An 18,060-nucleotide genomic window follows, 5' to 3' on the forward strand; every position below is an offset into this window, starting at 1 on the left:
TAGCATGGGTATGATACACATGTCATCTGCTGGTGCCATGTATACAAACAAATTGTAATGACAGCTGTTCTTTTATGCTGTGACAGGCATTTTTTCACTTCTGTTTGACATTTCATAGATTAAACAAAGAAACAAAAACTAAGTAATTAAATAGTTTATGAAGCCTCTTTCACACACCCTGATGTAGTATGTGCCTGGGCTTGTAATCCTGAACATAAAACTAACACTAAAAGAAGAGAATGGAGAATGGTTGGGAGCTCTTTAACATGGTGAATCATAGCTGAAACAGCCATGTATACCACCAGCTACAAAGCAGGATCATGAATCAGCTCTGTTTGCGGGCTGTGACAGTCAGACTCTGCTGGTCAACAGGAATGTGCTGTGAGGCCTTCACTGCTACAGAACCACTGCGGCCGGCCTCTCAATCTTTTCCCTCTTCCTCTCTCTTTCTGTCTCACTTATTTTCCTCCAGATAGACACAGTGGACAGGCTGTGATAAGACAAGAACACACTGTCACTGTAGGCTTCACACTTGGCAGCTGTCTCTGTTCTAACAAGGCCGCTCTGTAACAGTGTGTGTGTCAGAGGAAACCAAAGCTAATTTTTGTCTGCAAAGATAACCCATCATATTTCATATCTGTTTGTGAGTGTGTGTGTGTGTGTGTATGTCTTTGCATGCTTGCCTGTGTGGTTCATTGATGTCCATGGTATTGGTAATGACGAGGATGCTTCTGTTTACTTTAGTTATGGACAGGATATCAGAAGCATTCTTGGGATGCAATTAGATCAGTTTTTGTCCCAGTCTCTCTCCCTGTCTGTCTCTGTCTCTCTCTCTGTCTGTCTTTGGAAGAGACTGTTAGATCCGCATGGTCTCACAATCAGAAAGGGAGCACTTTCCTATACTAAATGTGATCAGAATAGTTGCCTCTGGCTTTCTTCTTTGTCCTCTTTCCTATATTCACCTTATCTCACCTTTCTTTCTTTCTTTCTTTCTTTCTTTCTTTCTCCTCTTTCTTTCTTTCTCCTGTATATGTCTTTCTCTTAGGCTTGACCTAATTTTTATCAGTTGTGCTCTGCCCTCTCATTTCTTCTTCTCTGTCTTGTCCCCACCCACAATGTGGTATTGGGTTTGCAAAGCCACATAGCTAGTTAGCCCAGACCTGAAGGTTGAGAGTAGAACCAGAGGCGAACTCATCACAAAATGACTAGTGAGGGACTACACAGACTACTGACTTGTCCCTTGGCAAAGAATGACAACTATCTTCTAGTGTTAGAGGCAAAGATCAGACACATAGTGCAGCATATACAGTATGTGAAAGTCTGTGAAAGATAGGTAATATTTAATTATATACATTTAAGGACATTAGAATTAAATTGTCATAATACATTTTATACAGAATGTGTATGTTTATGTTTTACCTAGGTTTTTTTCTTTTTTTAGTCATTTTAAAGGTAATTGTTAGATTGAAATATTTTGATTGTCAAAGTGAATGAAAGCTAAAGTTGATACAGGATGACATTGTTTGATTAGCTGCTCAGGTTTATAGTCCCACTGTATGACCACACCACAGAACCCAGGGCTGTGCGTCTGCCTTATTCTAGGTGTTTCCCAAACCTGAACCAATAATCTAACCTTAATCCAGACATCTGATCACCATTTAACTTCATTACACTGTTACTGTAATGAGGCCTAACTGCAATATAGGAGCTATAATCATCAGCCTGAGCTCAGCTTCTCTAACCCGTAGAATATTCTGGCTAGTGCACACACACAAGGTATCACCTGTAGTGTCATGTGGCCTAGTAAGCAGCGTTAATAGTATTAGTGATCAGCAGGGAGGGACACCAAGAGGGATCTGTCAGTATGATACTATATTGAGATATAAACATACATTTGATGTACAGTGTGTATATTTATCATTGAAATTCAGTATCACCACTTTTATGATTTCTACTTTTTTGATCTTTGATGTGGAAGTGTTGATTGATACCGTCAATGAGAATCAATATCATCAGAAAGAAAGAGAAAAGATGGAATTTATGGGCAGGTTTCCGGATTATTCAGCTCCATATGGTGTGAAGCCAGATACTGTGGTGTTTATATTGGAGAAATATATGACTTTGTGATGACAAGGTTTCAAAACAGCTCTGATTATTAAGAGCTCGGATTCAGCGAAGTCAGTTGCTGCTTGAAGCTGAACATTTGTTTTCACTTTCCATCCCATGTGTTCGTACTCGTAAACAAGGAAAGAGTCAGCTTCATTTTTACCCACTTTGAACTAAAAGCAAAAACAACATGACTTAAATACACAGACTAAAAGTATTAGTGATAGAGTTGTGTGTATGTGTGTGTGTCTGTGTGTGTTTTAAGACGGCTTTAAATTATCTGTGGGTGAATAATTATGGTGAGTTCACGAACCCGCGTCTGTTGTTGCATAGTACAGTAGATTGGCCTGTTGAAGACGCACACATGCATTTATACTCATGCACACAGTCAGTCCTCATTCTCTGTGTGTTGCCTATGGCAAAGATACTGCATTATGAATGACAGCCATATGTTTTCTAGCTGTCAGTTTGGAGAGGGAGCAGCTTGAGTCAATATCTTCACACTTCACTGAGACGGAACCTGAGTATCTTATTTTTCCTACTCTCTTTCTGTTGCTTTTACTGCTCACATGTTAGTTTTGTTCCCTGTGGAGAGTAGCAACATATATATATAATGGCAGAGACGAAGACTGAGACACCACTATAGTTTTTTATATATTTCAGTATGGTGGTTATCAGACACAAATAAAAACCACATGACTGCACATCACAAGCTTGATGTGAACAGACAGTAGATGTGCAACTGCATCAAGTAAAGGGTATTTTATGCTACTTATTTGCTCCAGTGTGTCTGTACACCATTTCTGCTCTGAGTGGAATAAATATAGCAGGGTAGAAAAACGACTTTTTGTCTGTGCAGAATGGACAACTGTACAATCTTCAGCCAAAATCTCACAGCATGTTTAATGAATTAATAGTCATGATAATTAATATTAACATTATAAATTGTAAGGGATACATTTTCTTATTAGCTCCAAAAATTCATGTTGATTTTTTTTTTTTGTATTCACTACAGTATGTGCAGCCACAGGTAAACAAGATAAGGGAATGAAGAAATAATGAAAATAAAACTAAAGAGTGGAATGAAATATTAAGAGCTGAAGAGGCTGTTATGTCATTATGTACTATTCCTTATGACGCTGTGGTAGATGAGAGTTAGTGTTGCACAGTATGTGATTACTTAACAGGTCTCTGAGGTCTGACTTAGATGGTAAAATGTGCTGTAGCTGATTCTAACCAAAGCCAGTACATTTTTTAAAAAGCTCTGTCTTATGTCTAATGTCCAAATGTGGACATTGATAGTCCTCTTCCAAAGCTATGACACAATGAACAAAGCTGCTAATCTGTGAAATAATCAACAAAAAATGAATGTGAAATTGTTGTAGTGGAAGTAAATGTATGTTTACACTTCATCCAGTGAAAAGTATTTTGCTGTGACGTTCATGTTCATTATCTTTGATGCTCCAGGAGTTCATTTGAGAACCAAGTGTGGCGTTAATGCCTCCACTGGGATCAACTAATAGGCTAGACCAGGTGCAGCTGCTCTTTCTCTCTCTGCCCCCCCACACACACACACACACACACACACACACACACACACACACACACACACACAAAGTTCTGACATAAATGCTGGGAAATCACAGACATTCCCACACACTAAAGACAGAAAAGCTTCAAAGCTTTTCCTTATTTGAATAAGTAATGTATTTATGCGGCAGGAACTGAAACCATTGCAGGTGTAGCTTAGGTCTTTGGTGCATCTCTTGCTATGAGAGCCAGATAAAGACATGTGAATATGTGTGTTAGTTGCATTTGCTACACCAATCAACAGGCTTTAAAACAGATTCAAAGATTGAAATGCTCTTTTTCATTATTGAAGATATTTTGAGAACCTCAGGTTAAATACCCTGCATTTATTGTCACTTGTAGTGCGGTGTGGTCTGTTAAGTAGCTATGTTTGATCACTTTTGAAAAAGAAAGTGGGCTTGAAAATTTACTTAATCGGTGATGGTCAGTGGCAACCAGTGAGGTAAAGTCAGCAAATTCAAATATTTCAGAGAGTGTTTTTCTCACGCCATTACAGGCTGCTGCAATAGATGTTCAAGCATAAACTTTGTTCACTTACTCACTTGTGGAGGCTGGGCGGGTCACCGGTGCCTGTCCACTCAACTACTTATGTGCAAATTAGTTTGCTCAGTGGCAACAGTGGCTAGTATGATTGTGTTTTTAATCAAATCAGGTTCAAACGTTAAGCCAGACTCTTGATTCAACATCAGTATGCCTTCAGTGTTGGACTGGCCACCTGGAGTCATGAGAGTTTTCAGCCAGCAACATCCATATGGAAAGACAAAAAATATCACATGTCTTTGATCATGCATTAGGATAGCTTTATCCAGATGTGCTTTATAAATTTAAATTCATCAAATCCCATGATCCTCTGGAAACAAAATATTTTCCCTCAAGGTCTGTATGGTGGGGCTAATTTCTTAGTTTCTTAACTTAGCTGCAAACTTCATGACGGTGTGTTTCACCTTTCACTTACCAAGCTGATAATAAATTAAATGTTACCTTGTCAAATGAACATGTGGGGACTGTAGGGGTTTTCCTCCCATATGCCATATAAGATAGTAAACTTCACCACATAACTGTTAAACTTGCATTTCCTGTTGTGAAGGCACACAATCTAGGTGCAAGAGAGAGGGCCTATATATGCTTGTTTCTTGCTTTTCAGTTCACCCTGCAAAAATATTTCATTTCCAGCCTACATCAAGTTCATTCACCTGCAGCTATGTAGCTACATCAAATATATTTAAATGAAAAAACTGGTTCTAAACCATGTGGTGTCCCTGATCTGACTGGCACGTGTGTGTGTGTGTGTGTGTGTGTGTGTGTGTGTGTGTGTGTGTGTGTGTGTGTGTGTGTGTGTGTGTGTGTGTGTGTGTGTGTGTGTGTGTGTTCCTCAATGTTATTAGATCAGTGAGTGAGTTTGAGTTTTTTTGAGTTTTTTCTCCTCTGATTGGTCGGAGGCCCTCACAGGACATCTTTTACCTGTAGTCCATTTCTTCTTTTTTCTTTTTTTTCTTTTTTTTTTTTGTTGTTCAAGTTGTGTAAATAGAAGTTAAAGGCCTGAAGATAACTCCCAAGACTTTCAAGATGCACTTCAGCGAAAAACATCAGCCTCCTAGCTATGTTACGTGCACTGCTAATGCTGAAGATTACAATACTGAGAAATCTGATTTTACAATCGGCAGATTAAAACGGTACACTTTTAATTTTTGGGTCTATTGTGGTTGAATTCAGTAACCATTGCACTGCATTTTGTTAACAACTGTGACCACTCAGGTTTGCACCTCTGGACAGCTTTTTCTCCATGGCAACATGAGGCTCATGGGTATTGAAGTATTGTAGAGCCATTTGTCATGGCAAAATGATGGATAAACCACAGTTTCTCAGAAACAAAGCTGAAATGATTGAAACTGGTGGCCATAACATAAAGAGTCCTGTGTTTCTGTGTTGAGCAACATTTGGGTATTGTTGAAAATAAAAACTGAAATAGGAAAACATAAAAGGAAAAGACACTTCCTGCATCACATAATTAAGACAGAGATCACCTATTACAATATCATTCCTACCATATGGAAAATGAGCACTAGTCAGGGTTCCCAAAGATATAGACAGTCGCCAAAGGATCCTCTGGATCGTTCCGCCTCCGTCTGGAGCAAGATCTTCATCCCCAATGACAGCTGTCCACTTGTTAAGAACAAGGGGGTAGATGGGTGGGGTGGGGTGGGTGAGATCCTTTTATTTATATAGTGGCAGATATTCTGTTCAGGTTGAGGTAAAATACAAGTGTAATGAAGAGGATATTTGGTTAGGAAGGAAAAATAGCGGACTAAGGTAAAAATAGTTGATTATAACTTGATTAAGAGCAGAAGAAGACGCCTCAAATAGTATTTCAATACACTGTTGTCACAGACAAATAGGCCATCCATTGGATAGCCAATCTTATTTTCCCCTAGTCTGGAAAAACATGCGAAGAGAGCGTCCATATCAGAACTTGGTTTAAACGTGACGCCAAGACGGACAGAGTGACATCAGAACCAATAAGAAAGCTCGAAGCTAGATAGAGCTAAAGGAATGAAAGAAGGTTAGTGAGAGATCAAGCCTTATTGAACAGATCCACACATGAGCCAGCATCCTGACTCACTGGCCCAGTTTATCTTCTTACGCAACAGGCCAATGGAGTCCATTCTCTCCTCGCTCGTCACTTGCTTCCAGGAAGGGCAGAGGAGGGGGAGAAACTGAGAACTTTTTAGAGAGTGGAGGGTGAAAGGGAGAACAGTGTTGGTGCAGCTGCAGATTAGCAGGGAAAGAGAGGAGAGAGGGGAAAGGACAGATGAGGTAGGACTGAAGTGGAACAGAGTCACATAGAGCTTTGCCAGCATCCCTGCATGGTTGCTAAGGGAACCACTTATTTGTCGTCAAGTCTCTTTCACACTGACTCTGTAATTACTTTACTGTTTCTCTTCCATTTTCTTATTTTCTCCTCTTTTAAGGCTGCTTCTTTCTCCTTAGCAGGGAGAAAGAGATGGTAGCGGACAGTGAAATGAAAGCTAGTGATGCCCTGAGCTAGAGAATGAGTTCAGCCAGCGTCTGTCTGTCAGAGAGAGAAAGGAAGAGAGCAGGGGAGCCGCTGAATGGTCGTAGGTCCCAGCTGAGTGTAATTCAAGGCCCTGTCATTTATCCAACAGAGGACAAGTGGATTATCTCAGTGTCCTTGACCCACTATACCCCCATTCTGTAATGCTGGCATAGAAAACTAAAAGGGTATATGGATGGAGTGGGTGGATAGGACCCAGAGAGATGGTGGGCTGTGTGGCACACAGAGACAAGAATGGATGGCAGGCTGTTATATAATCTCAGAATCTGCATTTGAAACAAAGAATTTGTCCCTGCTGTGTCCTTTGGGCCGGGACTGGAATATAGAGAGACCAACTCTATTCAGAACTGGGAGTTTAAAAAAACAGCACATTTCACCAATAAACACCTTGAGTAACTAAACCTGAAACACAAATCTGCTCTCCTTTGTACCAGGTCATATCACTCACATCAGTCAGAGTGATATCACCTGGCAATGAAGGCCAGCCAGCAACAAATATTTTAATATTTAAATTTAGCGTCCAAGTATTTGCCTGTGAATATCATCCTTTGTTCAGATTTGACTTTGACTTTTTATCTATTCTTCAAAAACAAGTGTTGCTGTGATTGAAATGTTAAATGTTATTCCAGAACCAGCACTGCATTAAAAAATGCAAGGGGCTGCTTTGCTGTGGATGGGTTGCAACAGGTACTGATCAGCACATAAAATACAAACCAGTGCCAGTTAGTAACTTAAAAGTAAACCAGTTTTATTTTTATAAAACCATATGTAACAAATTACAAACTTGCCTCTGGGGGCGTTACACCCTTTGTCCTTAGCGCCTCGATTCTGATAAGGAAAAACTTTATGACATGGATGCCATATCAGAATGTCAGGTGTCCAGAAGTAGCAGTAAAGAGTACAAATTAGAGTACATTTACAGAATGGACAATCAAGATGACAAAATTATATATAGATTTTATATATGTGTATATATATATATATATATATATATATATGTATACACAGACGTATAGATATATATGGTTGGGTTGTAATGGGTTCATGAGTTCTACAGATAATCAGAAACTAAAACATTGCACAGTGTAACCTTGTGAGGAAGGATTTCACAACTCTGAAAGTTATCACAATGACAAAGTAAACTGTAGAATTTTCCATTCATTTTTCAAAGTAATTTAGCACGACTTCACTTGTATGTATTTGATTGGCCAATGCAGTTCTTTGTAGAATGACGTCCAAACTTTTGCCACTGGTTTGTGGCAAAAGTTGAGCTGGGTTCTGCTTTTTCCTGAATTAAAAATGTTTAGTTGTTTTCGTTTCTTTTGACCCTCTATGTTGGCACACTCACTGCATGAATGTTGTGGGTCCATAGAAATGGATAAGCGGGGTGCAGCTTTTATTTCTACATAGTGCTAATGTCAGTCTGAACATGGCCTTACAGGCTGCATCTGTAGTGTTGGTGTCTGTGACTTTCAGCTATGATTACTAATGTGAGACAATATCAACTCATGCTGATCTGAAATGAGTATAAGCAGATTAATAAACACAGTTGTTTCTTTGGCTAAACTTTCAGTTGCCATGAAAAATGGCTGTAACCATAGTACAGTTTACTAGTTTCATTACCAGTATTTTAAAACACTACTTTCGAAATCCCTTCCCTACACAAAGAAAGCAATAATTAGCAATAGCCAGCATGGTAAATGTCATACAATGATGATGTTGCAAACTGCAAGTTGACAAGTTGTAGTACAGTCTGGAGTGGAGCTGAGTTATTAGTAATTGTTTAAGCCAGGTTTCAAAACGGAAATGCCAGGCAGGTTCTCAAAAATGAGGATTTGCTCCTTTTCTTTTTCTTACATTAAATAGTGACAATTTTGGACTGTTGGTCAGACCTAAATTCTGGATTTAGCTGTAAAACATGTTTGAAACCTTTTTCATAAACAAACTCACTTCTCATGCAGGTTCATATGCAGTGTAGACGTTGCCACAGAGATACTTTAGATGACAGGAAATAGCATAGATGTGACGTCAGAAGAAACAGAACAAAGTGAAACAGTGGGTAGAAGAATAATGAGGTAGATGAAAACGATAGGATGCGGATATGTGAGCATTAGTAAGACATGTAACAGCAGCGAGATGGCAGTAAAGACATGAGCTGCAGAGGCATGGCTGGTGTTTGCAGAAACCTCTATCAGCCTCTGTTGTATTTCAGTCTGTGCGAGCGTGCATGAGTGTGCGTAGGCTTATGTTTTTGTGTGTTGGGGGGGCAGATGATGTGGTGGAAGACTTGAGGGGGGGGTATGCTGTGTACTGACAGCTGGCCTCTATAAATAAATGTCGCAGGCAGGGGGGTGGGGCATGAGGGCGGAGAGAGAGAGAGAGAGAAGGAAGGAGCTGGGAAGAATGAGACATAAAGGGGAAGGAGGGGGGAGGACGGGGGACAGAGGGAGAAGACAGAGGATGGGGGGGCTGATAGAGAGAGACTGATACAGATGTACTGAAGGACTTAAAAGACTGTGGTGAGTGTCCTGCACTCCAGTCATGACTTACTCAACATGCAGCACATGTCCCCACAGTCTCAACCAATCAGCAGCCCCCAGTGGGGTCATGTGCTCCCTGCATGTTGCCTCTCTTTTCTCTAAATGTGTCAACGACTGAGGACTGCAGAGTGTATTGCTGGTACATTTTAACTCACATCAGTGTTGCTCTGTCAGCTTCCTTCCCTGTCTTGTTTTGAATCCTTTGTGTGTGACGCAGGGAGCTCATCAAATCCAGAAAATAGAAAGAGGGGAAAAAAGAAAAAAAGGGAAGCAAAAGAAATAAAAGTTAGGCCAGAAGCAACAGATCAAAGACAGGACAGAGTACTGGTGTCATGTTTTTTATCACACAGACAGGAAAAGTATCAAACAAAATTCCTGTGAGAGTGACTGTGTAAGTCTACATGGTTTACATTTAGCTGTAGTCGCACTCCCTCGATTAATTTGTCATGTATTTGGTCACTGAGCCTCGTCGGATCATGTCCTGTAGACTAGCTGCTTAGTAACAAGTGATTGAGATGGACTGTATCGCTGACACAGGCCGCTTTCACTTTCATGCCTCCAGTTACATGGTTTCATTGCTTTCCAAGGGTGTGTGTGTGTGTGTGTGTGTGTGTCTGTGTCATTTTGTTTATGAGGCGGTGAGCTTGGTTTGGGTTTCCTGTCTGGCACAGCTTTGAAACATTGAACACCTGCCTGTCTCACAGACCAACGGATGTACCTATCTTACCTATTTTACCTGTCTGCCTGCTCGTCTTATCTGTTAACCTCTGTGTGTGTCTATGTGTGTTTACTTAACATGTCTGCCTGTGTTTGAAATCAATTATAAATGTCACATCCTCAGCATTTCCTTGATTATTAGTTGTTTTCTTTAAAGTGAATGATTGTCAGTCAGAGTATCTGCTGGCACAGCTGTGAGAGAATCTGAGGGAAAAGTAAAAATGGAAAGAGGTGGGAGGAAGAGGCAGTAAGACTGGGGAGGGGAAGTAGGAATATAACACAGACCCATAGCAAGAAATTGGGTGGGGTCAAGTTATCAGGCGACATCAGCACGTCTTCTCTTTGACTTCCTCCATTTTTGCTTGCATAGCAAACTATAGCAGACTCGTGAAAGACATGCGTCTTTGGGAAGTCACATGTTTGTAATATACTATAGCTTACTGATGATTAGCGCATGTACACATGTGGGTCAGGGAAAGAACCACATACAGAGGATAATGGAGAGCATGTGTGAATGTTGTGATACATGATAAATACTAATATATATGTTTAAACAACCTCCTGACAATGTTAGTAGTACTGGCAGCAGGTGGCCAAATAGTGGATCATCTTAGACTTTCTATTGACATCTCAATATAAACCGCTATAAAATTAATGAAGTTTATTCATAATACTACTAGAGTGTGAGGATTGTTGTTTGAGTTGACAAAACTAAAAGCTCAAAAGTGGTATTAGTTTCGCTGTTCCATTCTGTTTGTATCACTTCATGTTTTTTTGTCAGCTCTCTTCTTTCTGTCTTGAATACTCTGTGATTAAATTGTGGTGTTTTAATATGTTAACAGTGCTCTTGTGATTTCAGCTCCCATTTAGGCCCATTAGCTTTCTGTTGCCAGTGTTTATTAGTTCAGAAAAATGTGCCCTAGAATTGTTACAACCCCTTTAAAAAAAAAAAAAACATCTGTTCTCCAACCAGCCTTCGTTCTCAGACCTCTCTCTAAATGTCCGTCCTCATCTCCATTTCATAAGATGAAACTTCAAAAAACTATATATGGAAAAAAAAAATCTATAAAAATGTGTTTGTTTTAGCCTCGGCACTACAGCAAAAAACAAAGGCAGCTCTTTACAATACAACAGAAACAACTATTCCTCTGAGCTCAGAATCCACAAAAGTGCATTAACAGACTGTGAGCAATATGCGCAGTGAATTGTTCGCTTCAGCACACATATTGAATTGAGGGCCTCATATTGAATCTACAATAGTGAGAAAGAACACCATCTAAATTAATCAGTTACTCTGTCCAGAGACCTCCCTGCAGTTCCCCCAGCTGCAGGCCTGTAGAAACAGCTAAATGTCTATCTGAGTGTGACTTCCTCACACTTCCTCTCCCCTGTCTGACTCGTGTCCTTCTCTCTTTTCTGTTGCTGCAGCCTCTAGCACAGTGGTGTAGGCTGCTGCCCAAAGATGCTGCCAAGATGCCGGAGAGTACGTGGAAGCTGGTCTTCTACACCATGTCATGGTCCTACAGCACCTACCTGCTCTTCTTCACCTCCTACTCCTTTTTCCATGACCCGCCCTCTGTCTTCTACAGTAAGATACACAACAAACAGATAAAGTAACATCATTTGAAGTTAATTTATTTAGCAGTTTGTGCACCATTCATCTTTTGGACCTGTTAAATTGTTGCTCCTCTTCATCACTTAAAATGAAAGAAATAAAACTAAATCTATTTTCTGAACATGTTGAATAGAAATTGATTGTATGTATTCAATTCATTGTTTGAAGTTGGTCCATATTAGATAAATACCATAATCAGTAAAAGCATATTTTATAGCACTCTAACAGAATAGGTTTCTCACCTAACCTTTAAGGGTAGATAAGAAGCTGAAGTCATTTTATTTATAATGAAGCAGCAGGCAGCACAGTCTAATCCTATAGAGACTCTGGGGGTGGGGGTGAAATGTCACTTTGACTATTCAAATGGATAGATATTTATAACAGGTGGTTCATCTTTGTTTTGAGCCTTGAGTTGATCCCGTTTGTCTGTCATACACTAATCAGTGATGTGGTTATTGATACAAAAACTTTTATTCACCAAATTGAATCCAACATTTAGAGAAGAAAGTGTCGATTAGATAAGATAAGATAAGATAGGTCTTTATTAGTCCCACACTGGGGAAATTTGCAGTTGTGTTATGTTGTTTTTGTAGTCATAGAAAGGCATAGGAATGATCAACCCAACAGTAAAGCAAAGGTTTATAATATAATACATTAAGACAAAATGATCTGTATAAATGTTGCCTAATGGAGAATAGTCACTGTTAGAATGTTTTTCTGATGATTCTCATTGCATTGATAATGGAGGATAGATGTGTAATGGGGATTCCACTTATAATCCAGGGATGTCTTTTATAGTTTCTCTGCCTCTCCCATCAGACATGGAGGTGTCAGGGCTCCCATCTAGCTCCACTGCTCCGAGTGGAGCTAGCAACGCTGCCAGGTTCATCTTTCATAGCTGCAGTCAGCCTGAGATCTGTACAGAAGCAGTGTAATGTGGCTGGACTGTTAGGGAGCGAGGGAGAGAGAGAGAGGGAGAGAGAGATGTGAAGCTACAAAGAGAAGGTGAGAATGTGGAAAAGGAGGAGAAATCAAAGTAACAGTGTGGCATAAGTGAGGAGGGTTAGTGTGTCCTGAAGAGAAAAGACGGGGAGAAAAAAAAAAGCCTAAGTCTCCAGGAGAAAAGAAGGGGCTTGAGTTCCCATGCCTCCCCTTGGCAGCTCTTCTGTTGTGATCCATCTAGCAGCCTTCTTCTCAATGTTTAATGACGGAAGGACCAATCAATAAACATTACACGCAGCCCAAACGTAACCCCATCCCACAAGAGACAACCCTTACTCAAACATCGGAGGAGGAAGTTTCCATCCAACATCTGATAGGTTTCAGAGAAGTGAGCTGGCCTAGCAGCCTTAACATACATTTGGCCTGTTTCGCCTGTGGTACCTCAGAAACCTGCTCTGATTCTCTCGAGGTTAAATCCGATCCCTCCAGCCTCCTCCCATACTAACCCCCACCACCACCACCACCCACCGGAAGTCATTGTATATAATTCAGTATCTGGAAATAATGGTTATACTGTATTTGTGTCCAAATGGGTGTATATAACAATGATACTGCTGTATACACAAGATATTCGTCTGTGTGAGATGAATAATCTGTTACATCACTATGTGATGGAGCTTTTTCTTGTGGCACATTAACTGCATGTATCCATATGCGACCATATTTTATTCAAATGCGGACAAAACTGAAAGACTAAATGATACAGCAGGAGACGCATTAATTGTAAAACTGAATATTTTTAAGTTATTTTTCAAATCCACTTCAAAATTCAATGGCCTATTATTGAATCACTGAACAATAATAATGAATTCATTTGGATGTTTAACATTTAATCAGTTTATAACTTAAAGGTCCCACATGACATTTCCATGCCTGTTTTGATTATAAAGAAGACCCAGTCACAGCCCTTCATCAGAACAATCTTAAATTGAGATGTCAGGAGCTCCGGGAAGAAGCGTGAGGGGGGAGATGTAAAACTATGTTGAGATGGTTTTAAAGACGGTAGTTAAAACCGCAAATATATCTTCCTCTGGATATCAAAACTTCACATAAAACACTCAGTAGGTTTTTGAATTGCATCAGTGCAGATTTACTAGCCTTAAAAATTATCATTACCATTATTCTGTAGCCTCCACAGTCATTTGCAATATGTAATTTATTACAAATAGGCCATACAGTTGCTGAATCAGGATTAGCTTTGAGACATTGAATGGTGTCATTTTAATACTTAATGTTTGATTTAGTGCATATCTAAGATTTTGGGGGATTTTAACCTCACTGCAAAAACTGATCTTACATGAGAAAGAGGGTGACAACCCAGTAGACCACATTTTGGCAGAGACAGAAAGTGCCTCCTCTGCTTCAGCGTGTGCTAATACGCAGTGAGTCTGAAGTAAAAAGTCCTGTTGGCATGCCTGTTTCCAACTCTGTGATAATCCCAATGTATAGTGTGAACAATAGTCTGAGATCCCCAACAGGAAACAAGGGTTACACAGTTACAGTCTGTTCCCGAAAGCTCTAAGAGAGTGCATACCTCTGCAATTCCCTAAATTTATTATGATAAAAACTTTTTCATTTGTAATCTGAATCTGGAAGTAGATCTGTATCAAAATGCACATATTGATTGCAATTTATGGTGTCTGGCTGAAGGACTGCAAAATGAGTAGGACTTAACAGACTTTGAGCCTTACTTTATCATGTTGCTGCAGTGCCCCCTATAGACAGCATGCTGTCACATTTATTTATGGATCTTAAAATGAAATGCGCCATGATTACAACATAAAGGAAAAAAAAATCATTGCATGGCCTGTACAGATATATTTGTCTTGATCCAGAAATCTAGATAAAATCTTTGCTTTGCAGTCTAGCAGTTACCAGCTACAATAAAGTGGCTTACAAATGTCCACATAGTAGCATGCAGCACTGTATCAGGATATGCCTCAAAAACAAACCTCAAACATCACAGGAAGGAATCTCTCCTGGAGCTGCTTTATCAGTAGATTTTAAGGTGAAAGCTGAGATGCTTAGTGTTATGAATCTGTTCCTAACCGCTCCCCATGTCTTCTACAGACTGGAAGAGCGGTATGCCAGTGCCTACAGATATCGCCATCGCCTACCTGATCCAGGGCAGCTTCTATGGCCACTCCATCTATGCTACAGTCTACATGGACGCATGGAGGAAGGACTCTGCTGTCATGGTGGTGCACCACATCATCACACTGGCACTCATTTGCTTCTCCTACGCTTTCAGGTATTTTTGTTCAGTTCACTCTTGTGCTCGTCAAAACATTCTTTTGACTTTTATAGTTGTTGGATGGGCATAAAACTGTTAATCACAAAACAAAGGAATGTAAAGCAGCAGCTGTTCAAAGTGTCCTATCACTGAGAAAGGGGCACAGATGCGTCATATAGTGATGAATTACACTCTGGTCATTGTAGTTCCTTAACACGCTGTCAGCACCTGGCAGCATTAAATCTTGCTTCATGCATTATTGCACCCAAGAAAATGTAAAACAGAAACTTATCTGGTTGGCTGATTTTTTTAAATTTATTTTAGAACTGAAACACCAATGTAATACCCAACAGCGTGTGCATGTGGGGTTTTCGGCTTTCTGCCTGCAAATACAGGGGTTTTACAAAAAACATGAGACAAGAGCCACAGTTGACAGAGTTCAACGAGAACTAGAATAGAAGCAGGTAAACTGATGAAGCCAAAATCAAAAATGCTTCAGTGTGTTCATTTTCATTCATTAAATAAAAATAAAATGCAGAGCAACTGAAAGGAAATTGATTGTTAAATGTGGGAAGTGAGACACCACTACTGGTTGTGTTTTTGCTGACTGTATAATATCTAATTTATAATATCTAATTTACAATTACAGCCACTACAAAGGCCTTAACACTTTTCTTCTATTAAAAATAAGATGAAATGTACAAACAGTGTGCTGTATGTTCCCGCCCCTCAGGTACCACAACGTAGGGATCCTGGTGTTGTTCCTCCACGATATCAATGACATCCAGCTGGAGTTCACCAAGCTCAACGTTTACCTGAAGTCCAGAGGTGGAGGCTATTACCTGCTCAATGATATTTTGTCCAACATGGGCTCCGTCAGCTTCAGCATCACTTGGTGAGGCTCCACACACACGCGCGCACACACACACACACACACACACACACACACACACACACACACACACACACACACACACACACACACGTACACTGACTAATTTACTGTCTCTCTCCGTCTCTTCCCGCCCCATTCATTCAGTATCACAGCTGAGTGTTTTTCCGTCTGCCTCTTACTCACTCGTGAACATACTGAAGATGAATAGATATGTATAATATTTCTATTTCTGGTCTCCACTGTGTTTCTGTCAGGTTCTGGTTCCGTCTCTACTGGTTCCCTCTCAAAGTGCTGTACGCCACATGTGTGTCCAGCCTTCAGTCTGTGCCCAACATCCCCTTCTACTTCTTCTTTAATGCTCTTCTCCTCGCCCTGCTGCTCATGAACATCTACTGGTTCCTGGTGAGGAAACACACAGATACACAAATACAAAAAAGGATTCCAAGTTTATTGAAAACTTGCAAAGCATTTATGGCCAGTGTTTGTTTGTCTTAATGAAACAATGACACAATCTGATGCTTTCCTGTTTCCAATTTTCCTCCCTCTCTTTTTCAGTTCATTGTTATTTTCGTAGTGAAGGTGCTAAAGATGAAGGAGGTAAATGACGTCAGAGAGTACGAGGATGAGGATGGCAACAAGACAGCAGCAGGCCTGCACAGAAACCCTCAGGCAGCAAACAACGAAGATGATGCTGGACATCACAACTCTGCCCAGGGGTGAGCGACACCTTCAGATGCTGTTGATTGTTTAAGAGGCTACAGCTCAGGGTAGAAAAGTACCATCAGCCCACTGTTGGCAGGTTCTCACTGTAAATGGTGAGTTTGTTTCGAGTAGCAGGCAGTTTGGCAGGAAACCAAACCCAGCATCTTTAAGGTGGTGTTTGTAGAGTTTCCACATCACTGCATTATTACTTGAGAGGTCATTTACATGTAACGAGCAGGACGGTTGCAGTGACAGGTTTTCACACCAGTGTTAAGTTCTCCCAGAGCACTGCCTTGTACTTATGGTTGAACTAATGCTATGAGACGGAGAACCAGGGCCTGTATTTATCAAACTGCTGAAAGTTCAATTTTGGACTTTAGTGAAAGATAAAATAGAAATCTTTCACTTTTACTCTTAATCACAAACTTAGGAATAAAAACTATTTATCAAACTTCATTTGAAAAAAATTGAAAAATGCTCTTAAATGTAAGAAGCTGCTGAGAGTATACTAAATGCTAAACAAAACAAAACAAAAATTAAATAAATTGTTGGTGGTGGTGGTGACCCAAATATTGGAAAACAAAAGATGTCTATATTTGGGAAATTAAAATGCCAGTTGCAAAATCGCAGTTTGATTGACAGTTGACACATATTGTTTAATTTCCTGTTGTGCAAGTGTAAAACGGTGTAGTATAAAGTCTAGTTTACCGTGTGAACTTGTGGTAAGCTAATGCCACACATACTGATGTAACAGCACATGTAATGTTCACATCTTAGTTTAGCATTATAACATTTGCTAAACAGCACTGAACAAAAAGTACAGCTGTCATTGGCCACTACCACTGGCCAACACAAACGACTCTGCATTTATATGGTCTATCAACATAATGCAACTGGGCATTGCATTATTTTACAGTGTATGCCTGTAAAAATAACAAACGCAGGCCTTAGAAAAATTTGAATTTGTTTAAAATATCAAACACTTGCTTACAAAGACACACAGAGATCTAGCACGGGAGCTAAAGGACGAGCACAACTAAATACTGTGCTATTTTCTAGCTGAAATCACATTTGAATTTATCTTTGACATGACAGGAAGCTGTGGCCTTAATGGGGAACTGTGGTACTCATTTAGGAATAGACGTAGAGTACCAGTGGCAGAGCCTCTTTAACTTGGTCTCATGTGCTCACAGTAACAGTTACAGTTAAATGTACAATTAAACATTGATGTTGGAAAATGGTGCATGTAGCACTCGTAAAAAATGGTGGATTTGATCAACATTGGAGCCTGGCAGTCATTGCAGTCGGTGGATAATTATCATTGCTCTATAAGAGGGCAGGCAGTAGAATATTATGGGGCACTGCAATTGTTTTCTCCTTTTTCTTTGCACTGCATTGTGTAATACAGAGGTCTCTACTAATGTGTGAATGAGTACTCTGCACTTTTCAATAGTGAGCTTTAAACCAGAAAATGCTAACTTGACTAAAACCAAAGTATATCTGTTTGCGCCTTTTATCTGAAGTTGTGGATTCATCTGTTTTTATCTGTGGAGCTGCCTTTTAGCCTTGTATCTTCCCGTCATGTGT

At 40.0% G+C, this 18,060-nt stretch overlaps 1 protein-coding gene across 1 annotated transcript in view; it reads left to right on the forward strand.

Annotated features, from left to right (window-relative positions):
* Positions 1-18,060, forward strand: part of cers1 (ceramide synthase 1) — a 30,084-nt gene that overhangs the window by 7,276 nt on the left and 4,748 nt on the right. Inside the window, exons 2-6 of the mRNA XM_056379471.1 lie at positions 11,455-11,614; positions 14,714-14,894; positions 15,610-15,771; positions 16,026-16,173; positions 16,327-16,487. Of these exons, the coding sequence (XP_056235446.1) occupies positions 11,455-11,614; positions 14,714-14,894; positions 15,610-15,771; positions 16,026-16,173; positions 16,327-16,487 (812 nt within the window). The remainder of the gene's footprint in view (positions 1-11,454; positions 11,615-14,713; positions 14,895-15,609; positions 15,772-16,025; positions 16,174-16,326; positions 16,488-18,060) is intronic.

The sequence above is a fragment of the Seriola aureovittata genome, chromosome 6 (assembly GCF_021018895.1).
Source record: "Seriola aureovittata isolate HTS-2021-v1 ecotype China chromosome 6, ASM2101889v1, whole genome shotgun sequence".
NCBI classification, from domain to species: domain Eukaryota; kingdom Metazoa; phylum Chordata; class Actinopteri; order Carangiformes; family Carangidae; genus Seriola; species Seriola aureovittata.